The 19,510-nt window shown below is 38.7% G+C and overlaps 1 protein-coding gene across 2 annotated transcripts in view; it reads right to left on the bottom strand.

Moving 5' to 3' along the window:
* The window catches only part of LOC122559576 (structural maintenance of chromosomes protein 1B-like), a 140,920-nt gene that overhangs the window by 91,014 nt on the left and 30,396 nt on the right, over positions 1 to 19,510 (bottom strand). For both annotated transcript variants that reach the window (XM_043709282.1, XM_043709281.1), the window contains exons 6-11: positions 17,287 to 17,545; positions 11,140 to 11,280; positions 7,396 to 7,478; positions 5,975 to 6,182; positions 2,663 to 2,848; positions 1,416 to 1,595 (exon numbers count right to left, since the gene is read on the bottom strand). In XM_043709282.1, coding sequence (XP_043565217.1) covers positions 1,416 to 1,595; positions 2,663 to 2,848; positions 5,975 to 6,182; positions 7,396 to 7,478; positions 11,140 to 11,280; positions 17,287 to 17,545 — 1,057 coding nt within the window. The remainder of the gene's footprint in view (positions 1 to 1,415; positions 1,596 to 2,662; positions 2,849 to 5,974; positions 6,183 to 7,395; positions 7,479 to 11,139; positions 11,281 to 17,286; positions 17,546 to 19,510) is intronic.

Below are 19,510 nucleotides of genomic sequence, written 5' to 3'. Positions count from 1 at the left end.
CTGTAATCTCCAGCATCTGCAGTACTCACTTTCGCCCCAATGTTTAACTGGATGAGACCCTGGCTGACTACTGTAGTATCAGTGACTGACTGTTGTCTCCCCTCATCTGACTAAGGACTGCCCCCTTTAGACTTTCACCCATTGCCATTTGCTTGAAATACATGCAGTGTATTTACTGCATGAACAGCTGGCATATGTGGTTACAGGATAGTGCCACACAGCAATAGGTCCACCTGTAACTTACAGATTGACTGTTCAGTCACAAGCAGCCTGCCTCTCCCATTGCATTAAAAAGTACTACAAGCAACAGAGGCTGGAAGACTCAAAGGCAGCACTGAACTCAAAATGTGCTGATAAAGCAATGAGATCCAGACAGAGGCTGTAAATCTTCAAGTAAGCCATATTGAGCACTAAGAAAGCCAGTTAAGAACAATCAGATAAATGTGTGATGTCAGCATAAAAGCAGCCAGGATAGATGAATGAAATGCATGGTTATCTGTCCATGCAAAATGACCTAGTAGAAACATGCAAATCAGAAGTGTCCCTGAGCTCAAAGTAAAGCACTGAAGTGAAGTCTACGTTGGTCTGACAGCAGGCATAATTATGTGACAAGATTGGTAGTTTGCCAGGGCCAACTTGTGTGGATAAAGGATTGAGGAATATTCAGGAATATTAGAAGCAGTTGCAGTATGGCTGGAACACGCAGTGTGTTTGAGCTACTGGATCCAAGCTCTGTTTTACCTGTTGGCAATTTGCACCATCTAGTTTGTTAGTGGAAAACAGCGGAATTGAAAGTGGCACTCAAAAAGAGTGAATGGACGCTTTACGAAATGCAAACATATGGAAATAAGGTCGTCACCATTCAACAGCTAGACTCTTGTCACCATTTAAGGATTGAAGGAAAAATTCATGAGAATCTCTGGCAATGTCAAGAGTCTGATTTTTTTTCATTCACATTGTACTTTGCCACTTTTCTTGCCATTCCAGGGAGGTGAAATTTTGCCTGAAGCCCTTTTCAAAATTCATTTCTTACACATCTGCAAAAATAATGTTTTTGTTAATAACAAAATAAAATGATGATAATTTATTGAATGCTGCAAAAAGTAGAAAAATAGTGTACATCCAATTCAGATGGTAGCTAACAGGAATGCAGCTCTTCCTCTCCTATGTTCTGGAATGCACTGCATGGAACAGTGGTGATGGGCAGTGAATGTGTGTAGGATTATAGGGAAAAATCAGGAGATTGACACTAAAACAAAAAGCTCAGAAAGCTGGTGCAATTACAATGCACTGAACAGCTTCCTTCTGCACTATAACAATTCTCTGATTTTAATATCTGATAGACTATACAAATACCTAATGCAGTTCAGTATAATTAAATCTCAGTATTATTTATGAATAGTCAATTCGCTTACTTTAAGCCTCTCTGTTCCTTCAAATGCAATCTGCCTTGCTTCTTTCAAGTTCTCACATACTAGTCCATTACCACAAACAAACTGTACCACTTTCTTCAGTTGAGGTGACATACACTGAACGACATCAATCATCATTTTCGCTCCTTTAATTTCTCGCAGCTGTTCATTGACTGGTTTTATCTGTAATCATTTAAAAATAAAATGACATTATACCTTTACATCTATATATTTATTTTGAAAAGAACAAGTCAGGCAAAATTCAAGATAAAGCCCCTAGGAGCACTGTAACGTAATTCAAAATACCAAAGGAAACTTACCAATTTAAATTAAATTGAAATTTCATAAGGGCAACCCCAGGTCAAAGTGCCCAATGGGCACAGAAAAGCAGAAGCATGCAAATGGACTTCATGTCTTTTAACATAAAAATATATTTCCAAACATATTCACTTTCTTGAACAATGGCAATATGTCACCAGCAAGAACTGTAGAACATTGGAGAAGATTTTTTATCCTCAATGTACACAGGGCAGACAATGGATAAGGCAAATGCAACTTCAACTTGAGAGACCTCAAACATTGTGATGATCAGATCTTATATGCTGAGTATAGTTAAACAGCTTGAAGTGAAAGTAAGACATCTAAATAGGTCATCTGTATAATACAGGCCCACAGCATAAAGTTTACTGGAAAGAATGATCTTGGATCCTGGAGAAAAGGATTGCGAGACAGACTGCATTGCTGAGTGTGGAGGATGAGAGGAGAGGGAGATCAAACTATGTGGTTCCTACTATCAAAAAAATGATTAAAAAATTATTTTTTATTCACCCCACCGCTACTTCTAGTGAGGGATACTTGCCTTTGATCTTTTTTCACTCATTAGATTTCCACTTAACTACAGCAAGTTGACACTAGGATCCTAATGATGACAACACAGGACCTGATCTGCATTAAAAAGAGATAACTACTTGTTTCTAGTGGAGTGACCAAATGAAAATAGTAGATTAGAGTGGTGCTAGAAAAGCACAGCAGGTCAGGCAGCATCCAAGGAGCAGGAAAATCAACGTTTCGGGCAAAAGCCCTTCATCAGCCCCAAATCAAAATAGTAGCATGCCTCTGACTGGGAAATGACCAAGTCTATTCTTTCAATTTTTCTCAATACAGCTACATTCCTTCTAAAAAAAAATGCAGTAAAAAGAATAAAGTAAGAGTATCTGTACTATTCTAACATATGAAGTTTCCAAACTTACATCAAGATAATCTAGAGCCAAGAAAGTCTCTGGTTCAGCTCGTTCTTCTTTCAGATAACGAATACAATCCCTGGCTGTTTTCTCAGTAGCAACTACCACAGCATTAATGTATCTGCCAAAGACTTTGGTGACAGCCAGCTGATACTTCTTGTGTATGGGATGGCAGAGATCCACAAGTCGTCCGTACTATGAAACAAAGATCAGATCAACTCTTATTTCCCCATGAAGTAAACAAAATATGAAATGAAATCACAGGCATAAATAATTAATTTAAATCTGCAATATGCAAAGTTAGCTCATTTAAATAAATAATTTAGAGAGGTCTAATTCTTGAAATTATTTGATCACTCTCCAAAGTATATTTTGGATCAAACTTTACAAGCTTTGTTTGTGATCTCTGAATTTGTCTCACAGAAACCTTTGACTTGCTATCTGAATAGTAAATTATTAGCTATTTTTGGCTTCATTTCAGAGTGTGCCTAAGTTCTTCTATTGCTCTAAGGTTTCCGTCAACTATAAGTACAGCAGTCCTCCTAAATGATAACAGTTTCAAGAGTAAAACTACAAGGCATGCAATGGAAAGCATGGCATGAAAAACAAGACAATGCGTAGAAGAAAGGAAGCTAGAAGGAAGTGACCAGGCAAAACCAAAAAGCTTCCTGACAAACTACGATGTGATTACTGTTAAACAGGAATTTCAATTAATTTGAATACTCAAAATCTGCATGCTTGCATCTTTTTATCAGGATTTTACCTTTAGTGTTCTGAAAGATTTCTCTTTAATGCAATCCTTTTCTTCTCTCTTTATATATCAATTACAATCCATAACAAGCTGGGACAACTTAGTACAGATTTTTACAAATTTGCATTCATAGAGGTACGTATTAGGATTCTGGGCAAGGAGGCTGCATGTGGACTACAAAATAGTGATGACCATTGAACTCTGAGCCCAAATTTCTGACATACACAATTTGTAAAAGAAATCTTCGTTTTCTTCAGAAATAGTTTCAATAAAATGTCGGTTTGTGAATGAACAGGTGTCACTTCACAATGACAGAATGAGTGCTGTTTTATTTTAGTCAGATGCAAGTAATAAAAAATTCCTTGCAAATTTATTTGAAATTTTTGGAAAAACCAATGGACCTAAAATGCCAAGGTGGGATAAATCTTGGGTCAAGAAACTAAAAAGCAGGCAGAACTGGGTTGCATCGACATCTAGTGCCACCTACTCACCTATTTTTCTGGTTCAGTTATTTTAGGACAGCTATAGGCAGTCCTTCTTGTTGTCCCCATCTGCAAGGAGATAATTCCCAAGCTACATTAGAAATTCTATTCTTCCAACTTTAAGTATCTTATGTGGAGCTCATGCCCTTGAAACTTTAAGGTGGCCAAAATAAATGGAGTCCCCGTGCCTTGTAACATAACGTCTCAAGAGGTCAACAAATATCAAATGTACAGGGTGAAGTTAAAAGGAATTAGCAAAGCAAAGAGAGAGCAAGAAAAAATATTAAAAAGTAAGATCATGGAAAATACAAAACTATTATATGCAGGCAAGGGGATACTAAGAAAAGTAGTTAATTAGAGATGTAAAACGCAACGTGTGTGTGAAGTTGGCGGATGTTGACATGGGGGGTTCTCAATGAATACTTTGTATATATTTCACAAAGTAAGGAATTAAATATTTAATGGGAAAGAAATATTGAGGGAGGAAATATCTAGATGTTTAGCATCCTTGAAATTGAATAATCATCAGACTCAAATGAAATTGTCACAGGAAAAAGCAAAGGACAAAATATAATTTTCCAATTCTCTTTGGCTACAAGTATCACATTGGAGAACTATTAATATTTCAAAAAGGAAGAGCTAGCCCAAGTAATTACAGATGGTCATCCTCAGATGAGGGAAAATTATTGGAAAAGATTTTGGACAGAATAAATTATCATTTAGAAGATCAAAGAATAAACACGGACAGATAGCATGTATTTGTCAAAATAAAAGATTACTTTATTTTAAGAGATTATGTCGGACTAACTTGATTGCATTTTTAAGAAAGTAACAAGGAAGGTCAATGAGGGTAGCAAATTTGATGTATTCTACACAGAATTTAGCAAATGTTTGAAGAAGTCCCACAAAAACATATTGGTTAGAATGTTAAAAGCCATTGGGATCCAAGGAAAAATACCATCTGGATCTAAAATTGGCTGAGACGCAGGAAGCAACATAGCCAAATCAGGTCTAGCATTGCTGAAGCACTCATGATCTACTACAACCATGAAAATGACTTGGTTCACACAATTTGTGAAGGGGGTCATTGATAGAGCATGCAGGCTGAAAAGAGTTCTACGAAGACACTCAACAGATCCATAGATGCACCGCAGCAACCCACTAAGGCTTCTTTGATAGAACATTTTCATAGAATCTCTAGAGTGTAGAAAAAGGCCATTCGGCCGATTGATTTGTACCAACCCTCCAAAGAGCATCCTGCCCAGACCCCCACCCTATCTCCATAACCCTGCATTTACCACGGCTAACCCAGCTCACCTCTACCTCCCTGGACATGGCACAACAATTTAGCGCGGTCAATTCACGTAGCCTGCACATCTTTACACTGTCACAGAAACATGCAGCATCTGGAGGAAAACCACATAGACAAAGGGAGAACATGCAAACTGCACACAGATGGCCAGCCGAGATGGAATCGAACCCAAGACCCGGTGCCGAAAAGCAGCAGTGCTAACCAGTGCTGCCCTTTTTTAAAAAATCATCAACTCTACCAACTCCACCATAACACATTTAAAGTTAGAAGAGTAGAATTTCTAAGACAAGAATAATAAGTACATGAAAACATCACACAAATCTCCCCCAGGTTATGCAACATTCTGAAAAGATGATACATTGGCCCTCTTTCATGATCCCTGGGTCAAAATCCTAGAAAATTCCGAAATAACTGGCAATTCTGGTATCTAGTAGTTCCACAAGCAGCTCATCAATACCTTCTCAAGAACAATTAGTGATGGACAATAAATGCTGGCCTTGCCACGTTTTTTTTTAATTTACTGAAGTTAATTTATTATGGTGAAATTCTGACATCTACTTTTCAAGACAAAGCAATCCGAGCATGAAACCTGGATATCCGAATTACAGAGAAAAAAAAGCTTTGTCACATCCTGATCCAAAGATCAAAGAAATATGACTAATTTTGTTTACTCAAACAGGGGAAAATAAAACATCTAACTCAAAACATATGAGATCATCCAACTAATGCATACTCAAGCATAATTATGTATTGTTCATGTATGAATTTATACATACCACTGAATCCGGGTACATGCGCTTCAAACTCTCAAAGATCTCAGCTTTTTTCTGCTGCCTGTGCCCTTCACGGTGATCAATCCCTGCATTCTGCAACTCACCAGCCACCTCATTTAGCTTTTCACTGACTTCACCTATACGTAGCTTAGCATTCTCTATTTCATTAATCAATTCTTCTTCACGTTGTTTCTGCTCAGTAAGTGAAGCCCTGTTTTGAAAACAGTTAAAAGTGGATGACTGATCTTACAATGTGTGGCCACGGTGGCCTGTCTAAAGCATCCAATGACTTTGTCTTATTCTAATATCAGCAAACCTCGAGATACCTGTAACTCCTTGTAAATCAGCATACGTTGTATGTTGGTTAAACAGGTGTGGAAGTCACACAGAACTTTAAAAAGCTGCAAACAAAATCCCTACCTTCCTCTACCAACAACTGTAGGAACGTGAGTGACAAACAGATGCAATTAAAACTGCAATGCATTATTTAAAAGCAAGCACTAACTAAAAGGACCAATGGCCTATTTGTGATAAATACTATATCAAGTGCGGTTTATTTGCTCCATGCACACTTAGAAGGATCTGTCCTCCTGTACGCGAAAATCAAAGTTTCATTGAATCTAGTGCACAATACGTGTGGAGGTTCAAATGCCTGAACTGCTTCCTGCTTGTATTCTCAAGTGTAGTGTGCACAGTCTTTAAGAGCTCAGCAAAATGCTAATACATAACTTACAGCATAATTTGGTACTGGCTCAGTACTCATCTCATTGTGCATGCAATAATGATCATGATGTTACATTGAAAATAAAAGTCCCAACAGAGAAAAGCATGACTGCTGTTTAACTACTTAAGTAGCAAATAACGCTATTCAGAGTGTGTAGAGGAGTAGAAATCATTACATTCTAAATAAAGCTCATATAATACTGCAGGGGTAAAACCAATGAGTGTAAATAATGAAACTTTTTCAAATTTTCCTTAGTTGCATTTTTAATTTGATGTGCTCTGCAATACATTCAGTAAATCCCATGGGTTCAATCTGGTGTGCAGGTAAACACTTGAATAATTTATTTTTTCTCCCTTTTTTAGGTTATGTTATGAGATTCATTTGGAGTCAGTTTAGGCTATTGTCAATAACTATCTTATATAGTTTATTCCTTTGAAATCAAAGCATCTGATAATTCAGATTTTTCTTAGCACCAAACATTCCACCTTTCCTTTATGCTGATTAATTCAAATTATTGGAGATCAACATTTTTTTACTGAAAAAAATAACACTGAAGTATCAGAATTGTTATAATTTACATTACATAAATCAATCAACTAGAATTTCCACAAATCTTTGAGCTAACTTGATAAACCAAAATCATAAAATATCCAACTGCTCAAATATATAAGAGTTGTATCTCTTCTGGCTGAAGACTTACTTGCAGGCATCAATATATTCTTGCAGCTTTTCTGTTCTTTTGTTATAATCTTCTATTTCCAGTTCTGTGTGCTTAATTCGTATCTGAAAATATTTTTAAAAAAGTAATTAACATGAATATTAAATTAATTTTGATTTAAAAAATTGCTTGGCAAAATGAAATTAATTATATAAATGAACTCAAGAGTAAGAGTAAGGAGTAGGGCATTTGGTCCTCCGAGCCTGCTTCCTCATTCAATAAGATCATGGCTGATCTATTTGTCGCCTAGCTCCACTTCCCTGCCTAACCCATTTCCTGGGTCCTACACAGCTTCAGAGCCCAGTTCTGAATTTTAAAAGTGATAAATTGTGGTCAATTGTACTTTTTACTCTCCAAATTAAAATTATTTTTCTCCCTCACTAATCTCAAACATAACTGACACAATGTAGTAGTGGCTTTCCAAGCATTAAAGTTTGAAATTGCAACCAATTATTTTCGATGTAAACAGTTTACGTAGAAACCAAATTTATCGTTTATCATTTTCAAATTTGGGACTCTTCAAATACTTGAGAGCCAACTACTTTTGAAGTAAACTTGTATAATGTAGAAAATGAAACAATCAGGTTGCATACAGCAAGGTGTCACAGTCAACAATGAATTTAATGTTCCCTAATCTCTAAATAGTACTGTGAGTTATCATCCCTACCAAAGATCAGCTTGGTTTAATGTATCAACTGAAATACTGCGCCTCATACAGTCTAGTACTCCCTCAGTACCATTCTAAACTACTGTTTTGGAGAGTGGCTTAAACCCATAACTTGATGTAAGAGTACTACCAGCGAGGTTTGCAAATGCAGAGTGACCCCAACAGCATATGTTCAATTCCTGCACTGGCTGAGGTTACCATGTTTGCCTGTGGTGTGGTGACCCTCAGGTTAAACCAACCCCAGTTGTCTCTCTAATAAGAGAGCTTCCCTACACAGTCTAGTAGGACTATGGCGACTGCCTTTTACCATTGAGTCAAGGCTAACCCCTCAGTATAAAATCATGCAGCATTACAAGACAAGAGACGACATGACCTATCATATTTTTCTTTGTTTTACACAATTATCCTATTCTCTCTTAATAGATGCAAACAAGCTAAATTTCAAAGGTGAGGTGACAGCAACTGCCCTTGTCATCACAGCAGCATCTGATCAAGTGTGGCATCAAGGTGCTCTAGTAAACTGGAGTCAACAGAAATTCTTCATTGGTTAAAATCATACTGGCACAAAGACTGTTTTGGTCATTGAGAACCAATCCTGGGACATCGCTGCAGGACATCCTTAAGTAATCATCCTAGACTACCTTCAGTAATGACCTTCCATTCAGAAACGGATGTTCGTTGATAATTTAACAAATATTCAGCACCAGTGCAACTCAGTTACTGAAGCAGCCAGTGTCATGTCCAAGTCTTGGAAAACATCCAGTCACAAAAGTGTCAGATTGTCTCCCAAAAAGAGAGAATCTAACCATTTCCCCTCAGCGCTCAATGGCACCATCAATACTAAATTCCCCATTATCAACAACCTGGGCGTTACCATTGACCAAAAACTGAACTGGCAGACTTACAAATCTTGCAACTTCAAGAGCAGTGTGAGGCTTTCTGTGGCGTGTGACTCATCTCCTGATTCTCCAAAGCCTGTTCACCATCTACAAGGCATAACACCAGATCGGATACTTGTTGAACAGAGTGGTGCTGGAAAAACACAGCCGGTCAGGCAGCATCCGAGGAGGAGAATCAACGTTTGTAGTGCAGCATCACATAGTCTGATAGCTGAATTTGAGATTCTTCTTCTTTTCTTGGTTCTTCGAATTAGATTCCTCAGTCTCCATGTAATTTATCCATGTTTTGCTTAACTCTAGTTGCTCCCCAATGATAAAAATCCTCACATCAAATCCATTTCCCAGTTTCCTCCTCTGCCTTCAGCATGAGTTCCAATTTCACAATCCTCAAGCCTCTTCAACTTCCCATAATCCCCCTTGTTATCTGCATCTCTTGACCTTACGCTGACTTCTCATGGACAAGGGAGTCAAAGGTTACAGGGGATAGATTGATAGAGGAAATCTTCTGGTTAAATTTGGTTGATTGCTCCCCCCCCCTTCCACTGATTCTTAATTCGTCATATCTGAGGCGATCCTGATTCCTAAGCTGCCCCTGAACTCTGACCTGTTTGTTCCTGACATATTTGTCAGTCTCAAGTCGCAGCACTGATGTCACTACGGCAGAGATGGAAAATTTAAATTGCAAATAACTCCCAGACTCTGCGTAACAATATTTGAGAGATTCATACCTCATTCTGGAAGACTCTTAGGCATTTTGGGAAGTTTGGTGATTTTTTTTAATGAAACATGTTCAGAGATTAACTGAACAAGGACACAGCTATATAATTCAATGCCCATTTTAAAACTAAACTTGTGTCTTACTTCTATACATTGTTTTGAATTTGCGTCAAATAGTGCACTGGACTATCCCTGCGGTATAGACAGAGGAGTTGGCTGCATCTTCACTACTGATAGAATCCTTACAGGATGGAAGCAGGCTATTCAGCCCATCAAATTCACATCAACCCTCCGAAGAGTATCCCTCCCAAATCTACCCCCTACCCTAATCCTGTAACCCTGCACTGCCCATGGCTAATCCACCAAGTCGACATATTCCTGGATAGTATGGGCAATTTAGCATGGCCAAGCCACCTAACCTGCACACCTCTGGACTGTGGGAGGAAACCAGGGCACCCAGAGGAGACCCACGCAGACACGGGGATAATGTGCAAACTCCATACAGACAGTTGCCCAAGCTGGAATCAAACCTGGGACCCCGGTGCTGTGAGGGAGCAGTGCTAACCACTGAGCTGCCATGCTTCCCTTATCTATCTATGCGACTGAGGTACGAAGAACAAAGAAAATTACAGCACAGGAATTTGGCCTTTGGCCCTCCAATCCTGCAGCAATCCAGATCCTCTATCTAACCCTGTCATCTATTGTCTAAGAGTTTGTATCCTTTTGCGACCTGACCGTTCATATATCTTTCTAGGTACATCTTAAATGACGCTATCATGCCCACCTCTACTGGCAATGCGTTCCAGACACCCACCACCCTCTGCGTAAAGAACTTTCTACACATATCTCTCCGAAACTTTTCCCCTCTCACTTTGAATTTCTGACCCCTAGTATTTGAGTCCCCCACTCAGGGAAAAAAAACGTCTTGCTATCCCCCCTGTCTATACCTTTAGTAACTTTGTAGACCTAAATCAGGTAACCCCTCAACTTCTGTTGCACGCAGGTTTTGGATACTAAAAAGGGACAGAATTTAGGTCAGCTGCAATTTTAAATTGGCACATGAAATTCTTTCAAGTTATTTTTTATTCTCTTTGTACGGCAGAGAAAATAAAGTCTCATCAAGAAGAAAATGCCTGTTTTAGTTTTTCTACTATTATGGCTACTACTATTATGTAGAAGTTCAAAGTCACAAAAATTGCAACAGAAGGGAAATGAAAACCTAAGGCAATTTTTTCAAAATGAGAAAGTTAGGAGGCAGAAGTGAAACACAATTTAGAATAAATGAAAGAGAACATTTTGACAAATTTGTACTAAACCTATAAATCTTATTGAACTATAAATCCTATTGTCATTTGGTGATTAGTTTGCTGCATTGAATACTTTATGCATTTAAGTATTAAAATTAGCTGATATTTCTTTTATACACCAGTTTTATATGATTACTTCCATATCTTTATAATTTCTTTGATTCAGTTCCAGCTTGTCCCGATCAGTCTTTTGCTCACGTCGCAGTTTCTCCAACATTTGGGCCAATGAGGACACTTGTTTTCTCACCAATTGCTTCAGTTCTTTATATTGTTGAATCTATGTAATCAGATAAAAAGCAAACTTAGTAAGTAAGCAAATATATATTTACAGTAATAGATGATTTTATGTTAGGGAATAATCTGTTTTCTACCATTTAACGCTATCAATTCAAGAATTCTGGATGGCAATTATTTTGTTTTCAACGTTTACAAGGTTCTTTCTTATCAAGTACAACCATGCTTAAAGATAAGAAAATACAAATAAAACCCCAAAATGTTCACTGGACTGAAAATAACTGTTTTCTAATCTTACTCACTATTACAAAACATGTGCATTTATCAAGAAACATTTGCTTGAATTTCATAATGTGGAGGTGCCAGTGTTGGACTGTGGACAAAGTCAGAGTCACTCAACACCAGGTTACAGTTCAATAGGTTTATTTGAAATCGCAAAAGCTTCGGAGCACACCCCCTTCATTAGATGCAGTGACATCAATTGCAGGTATTGCACCCAACGAAGGGGGTGCACTCTGAAAGCTTGAGATTTCAAATAAACCTGTTGGGACATAATCTGGCGTCATGTGACTTCTGACTTTGAATTTCATGTGAGAGACATTCCAGGTGATTCAGTTTCATTGTGCATGCTTTCACAGAAGTTAGAAGCATCGATCTCAAGCTGCTGGCCGATGCAACAATTGCTTTATCTACAGAGAGAGCAATTGTCTACAAGCATTATCAAATGAAGTCATCCCAGAAATGCATAAGAGGTCTTCAACTGTAATTTGGAAACTGGAAATACTGCTTAAAGAAGCATGCATGATATCCTAGGTTTGGCTCTGCAGCACCACAGTGATCCACTGCAAAATGCTCTTCAGCTCATTGCTAGCAGAAAAGTGCAGTTAAATGATGTAAAAGGAGTGAATCCGAGTGCTGAGTCAGCCTCCGTTAGGTGCATTTGCAGCAATCTTTGGTGAACTGTTAATTGGGTTCCATCTCAGTAACAACAGCAGGGTTGATGCAAAATGCCACTACCTCCATTTGACAACACAAAACTTTCAAAACATAAAAGTACTGAGAAATGGAATTATAAAGTTTGTAGTTACACAAGTGTATCCTCAAAGATGTGTTACACATTACTAGAATGTTACATTTCTGTTTTATATTGTTAGCCACATAATTATTATTCTTTGCATCTCTTTGTGTCTTGCCTCTTCTTCGTAGCTGGCTTTTCAGTGGTATGACGATGAATGAACAGAAATTAACTGACATTGAACTATCAAAATGTGGCTTTGTATTAATGACATTTGTTCATGCCAGATCTTTCATGAATGCTCGATTTGTTCATTGGTGGATTCTAAGCAAAACTTGCAATAAAGGCAGCCTAGGATGCAATGTGAGATGTTGGCGTTGCAATGCATTTCCTTGTTCTTCTGCCTTATCTTCCTCTTCTTCCTTGGATCTACCTGATGATCTCCATACTCTGAAAAGAGTAGTCTTCTAAAGAGAGTCATGTCAAGGAGGTGACTGCATAGTGGCATTGTCTCTGAGTTAGTAATACAGAAGAACCAGGTGATGTTCTGTGGACCAGAGTTCAAATTCAACGGCAAGATTACGGAATTGGAATGAAAAATATGATCTGGAATTACAAGTCTAACGATCAGGAGATCATCATTGATTGTCGTAAAAAGTCATCTGATTTACTAATCTCCTTAAAAGAAGGAAATCTGCCATTCTTATCTGGTCTGGCCTACCTGTGTATCCAAACCCACAGCAATGACTCTTAACTGTCTTCTGAAATGGCCTAGCAAGCTACTCAGTTGGTTCTCACACTAAAACTTCTCAGGAAAAAGGAAAGAAAAGACCATTTTGCATTGACGTCTGCACCAGAAAAAACATTGCTAAACTCAATCCTGTGAATTCTGCAAATCCTTCTTACAAACACCTGGAGTCCAGAGCCTAAACTGGAAAAGTTGTCTCACTGTCAAGCAACAGTCTGACACAATCATACTCACAACATTGTACCTTAAAATATTCCAGCTAACAGCATATCTATTCTTGGATATGTCCTGTTCTACTAGTTGGACAGTATCTAGTAGAAGTATTCAGTCAGAATAGAGTTTAATATTGACTCTGGACCTCATGTTATCTCAGGGCATCAGGTTAAATATGGGTAAGGAAACTCCTGCTGTTTTACACATACTGTCCTCCTCCAGCTGATTCATTACTCCTCCATGTTGAACACTACTGGGAAAAAGCACTGAGTGTGGCAAAGGTGCAAAATGTACACTGGTATGCAACTTCAATAACTATCAGCAAGAGTGGCTTGGCAGCACCACCAGTCACGGAGCTAGTCAAATCCTAAAGGATATAGCTGTTATACTGGATCTAAAGCAGGTGTTGAAGGAACCAACAAGAAGGAAAAACATATTTGATCTCTCACTTCACTTGTCTGTCTGCCATATTGCAGGAGACAATCCTGCCTCATTGTGGAGGCAATATTAAGGATACCCTGTATTGCGTTTTATAACACTACCACAGTGCTACATGAGGTAAGTTCAGAACAAGTCTAGCAACTCAGTTGAGGTGCTTTGGGATATCAACAGTAGCAGCAGAACTGAACTCAAACACAATCTTCAACTTCATGGTGCAACATATTCTCAACTCTATCATTACCATCAAACCAGGGGATCAAACATGGTTCAATGAAGACTGTTAAGAAGTCATGCCAAAAGCAGCACCAGATATACCTTAATAATAAGTTAACCAGTGGAGCCACAACACAAGATTACTTGCACGTTAAATAACAAAAGCAACAAGTATTACATTGAGCTGCAGGATTCCACAACCCGCAAATCAGATCTAAGCTCTGCAGTCCTACCATATTCAATCGTGAATAGTGGTGAACAATTAAACAACTCACTGGAGGAGAAAGTTCCACAAATGATGGGGGGAGACCAGAACATCAGTGCAAAAGACAAGACTGAAGAATTTGCAACAGTCTTCAGCTCGATGTGCTGTGTGTCAAGGACATTTGCCAAAATTAGAAACAGTGGGAATCTCCTACTTGCAGGCATGCCGCACAGAAAGAAGAGTGGTTATGGTTATTGGTAGTCAGTCATCTCTGCCTAGGTAATCTGTGAAGGAGTTCTTTGGGTAGTGTCCTAGGCCCAACCATTTATAGCTGCTCCATCAATGATATTCCTTCCATTGTTATGTCAGAATTGGGGATGTTTGCTGATGATTGCACAATGTTCAACACCATCCACTACTCCACAGATACTGAAGCAGTCCATATCCAAATGCAGCAAGACTTGGATGATATCTAGTGACAAGTAACAGGCATGCCATGCAATGATCATCTCCAAACACTCTAACCTTCACTCTTGATATTCAGTTGCATGAGTGTCACTGAATTCCCCATCATCAATATCCTGAAAGTTACAATTGACCAGAAACTGAATTGAATTAACCATTTAATTATTGTGCCTACAAATGCAGATCAGAGGATAGCAATCTTGCAGTGAGTAGCTCACCTCCTGTTTTCCAAAAACCTGTCCACCGTTTATAAGCACAAGTCAGGAGTATGATGGAATACTGGGTGAGTGCAGCTCAAACAATGTTCAAGAATACCATACAGGATAATGGAATTCACTTTATTGGGACTGTGTCCTGAAACAGTCACTCCCTCTACCACTGATGCAGAGTAGCAGGAACGTGTACCATACCATCTCTAAGATGTACTGCAGAAATTCACAAAGATTCCTTTGAAAGGATCTTCCAAACCCAAACTATCTAGAAGGACAAGGCAACATATTAGATACATGGGAAAACCATCTGTAAGTTCCCCTCCAACCAATCACCATCCTGACTTGGAAGCATATCGCTGTTCCGTCACTGTCACTGGGTCAAAATTCTGGAATTCCCTCTCTGATACCACTGTGTGTCCCTTCACCAAATGGACTGCAGTGGTACAAAAAGGCAGCTCTTCACCACCTTCTGAGGATAACTAGGGATGGACCATAAATGCAGGCCAATGCAGCAAAACATACATCTTTGAATGAATACAAAAGTAGTACCTGAAGCATTAATTCAGTTTATCTCTCTACAGATGCTGCTGTCCTGCTGAGTTTTTCCATTGCTTTCTATTTTTATTTCTGCACACCACGTCTTGTTTCTCCAGTCAGTATAAACCTCACTGCTTTGCAATTTTAGTTAAGGATACTCTGCACCCATGGGGAGCTAACCAGAGCTATAAACCCAAATACCCACTTGTGTCATTGCAGTTTGCAGTTGAAAGCAATAATGTTAGCATGAATAGAAGACTGGTTAACAACAAAGAGAAAGTCAAAGGGTAAATTGGAATTTTCAAGCTGACAGGCTGTGACTAGTGGAGTGCTACAAACTACAGTAACAGTTTAGACAAAGAAACCAAAAATCATGTATCTAAGTTCACTAAAGATATAGAACAAGGTGCGAATGTCAGGAGGTTTCAAAGATGCTCCAAAGTGGTAGAAACATTAACTAAGTAGGCAACAAGGCGACAGATAGAATATAATGTGAGGCAGTGTGAAGTTATTCACAAGAATAGAAAAACTGAACATTTTATATGAAGTATAAACATTGAAATTATGAGTCTGGAGAGTACTCCTCCAAGGAATGTAAAAAATATCTTGCAGGTACAGACAAGAGAGTACATTCCTGCGCCACACTGTATTAATTCAACACTATTATAGTTACGCATTCACTCTTCCTTCAGGTTGCTTACTATCTGGTTAATATTCTGTAAGAGCTTAAATTCAAGTCCTTTGCCTTAGTAAGGAGAATTCAGGCCTATCCATACAACCTATTTGGAAAACTCCTGCTCACTTCTCAACTGTTGTAACAAATAGCACCATATCAGCTGAGACAATCCACAACAATCTTTAATAAAACCAATTCACCCTATCTCCCAATATTAATGACTCCTTTAAAAAATTACAGGATCCGCTTCTGTACTTTTGTCCAAACCTAATCAAGCCTTTCTTTGAACGTACTCTATGTACAAAATTACACTTTCACAAATGTTCCCATATGCCTGCTGCTGTTGCCCTTTTAGGAATATGCTTGGCGAGTTACTGCTGTGTATCTTGTAGCTGGCTTACGGTCTTGCTACTGTGCAGAGGTGGTTGAGAGAATGAATACCAAGCTGGTGGATAGACCACTAATCAAGCCAATTGCTTTGTCCAGAATGTTATCAAAGTTGTTGCGGGTGCACTCACTGGTGCAATTGGACAATATTTCACCACACTCCTGTCATCCGCCTTGTTGACTCCATTTGTTCTGCAAAGTCAGCACCAAAGCTAAAAACCTCCAGCATCAGGGAGTTTCCATATTCCAACCTCTTATTTACCAGCTGAGCTGCTGGATGATGTGCCTGCTGAACATAACTTGTGAATTTACTGAGGGACCAAGCTAAGATTGTGACTGGGAGCCTGAAAAGTACTCACCTATATAAGTGCCATCTGAAATAACTCCAAGGCACCAGTATCCTGTCACTAAGTCACCCTGCATTTACAAATGAACAGTATTTACTTTAATACTGTCTCATTTGGAATCAGCTATCAGAATGCCATTGTCTCTGATACTCTCTATTTTATCTGTCAGTCAGGGCTGGAGCTACTAATCTGGACGAATCAAGGAACTCACATTCTATGAGGTCCAGGTGGCTTACCTTGTTACAATCACTACACAAACCTTTTGCAAAGGGTGTCTCTGGGAAATATCTATGTTCATTGCATGTAACCCCAAGAATACTACAGAAGCCACTCAATTTTTTCAACATGTTGGGCAGAGGGTGCACAAAAGCACTGCTTTAGGCACATCACCAACCTTCCTTTAACCCCAGAAAATTCATCAGAGCCTGCAGGTTAATGTCTAAGTACTATAATACTGTCAAAAGTATTTTTGTTTGATCATTTTGTTTGATTAAAGAAGTTGAAGTAATGACACAAAATTGAAGATGTCACAAGATGACAAAAATAAATAAGAACAGAAAAGTGAAACAAATAGCAATTGGTTTTATTACCTGGCTTTCCTCCAGTTCTATGCCATGACCTCTGCTGCTGATTTCTGCTTGTGCTTTTTCCTCAAATGCTTTCCATACTTTATTCACATCTTCCAGCTCGAACTCCAGTTCCTTCACTGCTTGCTGGTGGATGCTGTATTGTTTCTCACAGCTTTTCAGAGATTTCTTAGCTATTTCCAGCTTTTTCGTGTAATGTCTTGTGTTCTCCTTGGCTTTTATATAGCTGGGTCGTTTCTCATTCAGAATAACGTCATGAACTCTGGTAATGTATTCACAATAAAATTCAATAAATTTACTAATTCATCAATTTCATCTACAAAATAAGATGAATTTTAATTGGTCATATGATTTTGCAATGTTAGTGCAGTGGAAGGACTCTATACCATACCCTAGATTAAGTCTTATACAGGGAAATATGAATAGCAAACTAAACATTAGTCAAACATACAAGATCGCAAAAATTATGAATTCTTAATGAACAGTCTTCATATAGTACTAGGATATGATGTGAGGGTAAATTTTCCTTGCCTAGTGGAAAGTGCTCATGGCTTACACACACAGATTCTGCTTCCCTCAGGGGCTAAAGTGTCAAATTGCTGTTTGAACAGGTAAAGAGCACCAAGCAAAATACAGTGGCATCTTTCTTTTACTATGCAGATCCAACTCAAGGACATCATTACAACTCAATACTATTTTAACAAGAGGTCTACAAAGGGAACACAACAGAAAGAAGCAGAATTCAGAAGAGGCCTGGAAAGGTAACTTATGTTTTCTTAAAGAAAATAACTATTTCTTTGTGATTTGGAGATGCCAGTGTGAAGGAGTGTTGCTCCGAAAGCTAGTGTGCTTCCAATTAAACCTGTTGGACTATAACCTGGTGTTGTGTGATTATTTCTTTGTGGAACTGCTGCTCTGGACCGCAAAGAAACTTTACGCACCTTGCACCTATAATCTCTTAGCCTGAATCATAAAACCGTCCTGAGCTCCACCTTCCTTTAGGAGCTTGGCCATTCCTTCAGTCTCTCCACTGAAAATTTCCGACTGCATGATATTATTAAACAGGCCATTTACTACTTCCTAGTTTATCAAACGGGTGAGTTTGTCGATGTACATCAGGCCATGCTGGAGAGATTTCATGCCTCAGATGGGTTATATGCCTAGCCCACATCTGTATGATGCCTGGCAGAATCTTAAAATTGGGATTATCATGCTAGAATTTATGGATTTTACTTATCAAAGGATAGAAAACAAAATAAATCCTCAAATAAGGAAACTTGATCTAGAAACCTGCAAACTAATTCAGTAAAAAGTTGAGAAACATATGTAGGAAGTGCAGTGATATGTTTTATGCTGTTAGTAGCCTATTTTCAGCATAACAAATGGTGGCTAACAATGAAAATAACCATAGGTTCTACACTGGCAGAGCAAAGTCCACTGTACACTATAGTATGGTATTCAGAGCTTGACAGCCATTGACAAACAAAATGTTTGTACAAAACAATTACTTAATTGTAATATCCATTTGGTACTGGGAGTGTTCAATACATTATTTTCCAGCACACAGAACATAAATTTAATAAACCTGAAATGGGGTTCAGCATTTAGAGAATCAATTACGCTAACAGTTGATTCAAAAAGCACAGTGTAATATTCTGAATCAGAATATATCAATTAAAAAAAAACCTTAATTTTCTTTGACATGAATGTTACTTGCCACTTGTCACCTCGCAGAGAAAGTGAGGATTGTACATGCTGGAGAGTCGGAGTCGAGGAGTGTGGTGCTGGAAAAGCACAGCAGGTCAGGCAGCATCCGAGAAGCAAGAGTGTCAACATTTCTGGCATAACCCCTTTGTCAGGTATGCGCGGCGGAAGAAAAGTTCAATATTGCAACATGTGTGGAATTTGTTGACCCGGGAGGTAGTGGGATGAAGGTAAGACCCTTACTGAGAACAGATAATTCATCCTCAGTGAGGGGGCAATTGAGGGGGATAGTGAACAGCCAGAAGAGCAGGGGCATGGTATAGAGCTGGAGTTGGGTGTTGGGGCAGTCATGTGATCATTGGTGACATTGTAAATGACATCATGGGAGGAAGTGATATGAACGATGGCAGTCACGGGGCAGACGTGGTGTGTTCAGTGGTAACAGCAAGGGTGGAAGTGGCACTCTTGATGGCGTTCACTGAAGCGGTGTCCTTGGAGGCAGCGGCTATGGAGGCAATGCTCG

The sequence above is a fragment of the Chiloscyllium plagiosum genome, chromosome 19 (genome assembly GCF_004010195.1).
Source record: "Chiloscyllium plagiosum isolate BGI_BamShark_2017 chromosome 19, ASM401019v2, whole genome shotgun sequence".
NCBI classification, from domain to species: domain Eukaryota; kingdom Metazoa; phylum Chordata; class Chondrichthyes; order Orectolobiformes; family Hemiscylliidae; genus Chiloscyllium; species Chiloscyllium plagiosum.
Note: the sequence above shows the minus strand (reverse complement) of the source record. Positions and strands in the feature narration are given on the sequence as shown.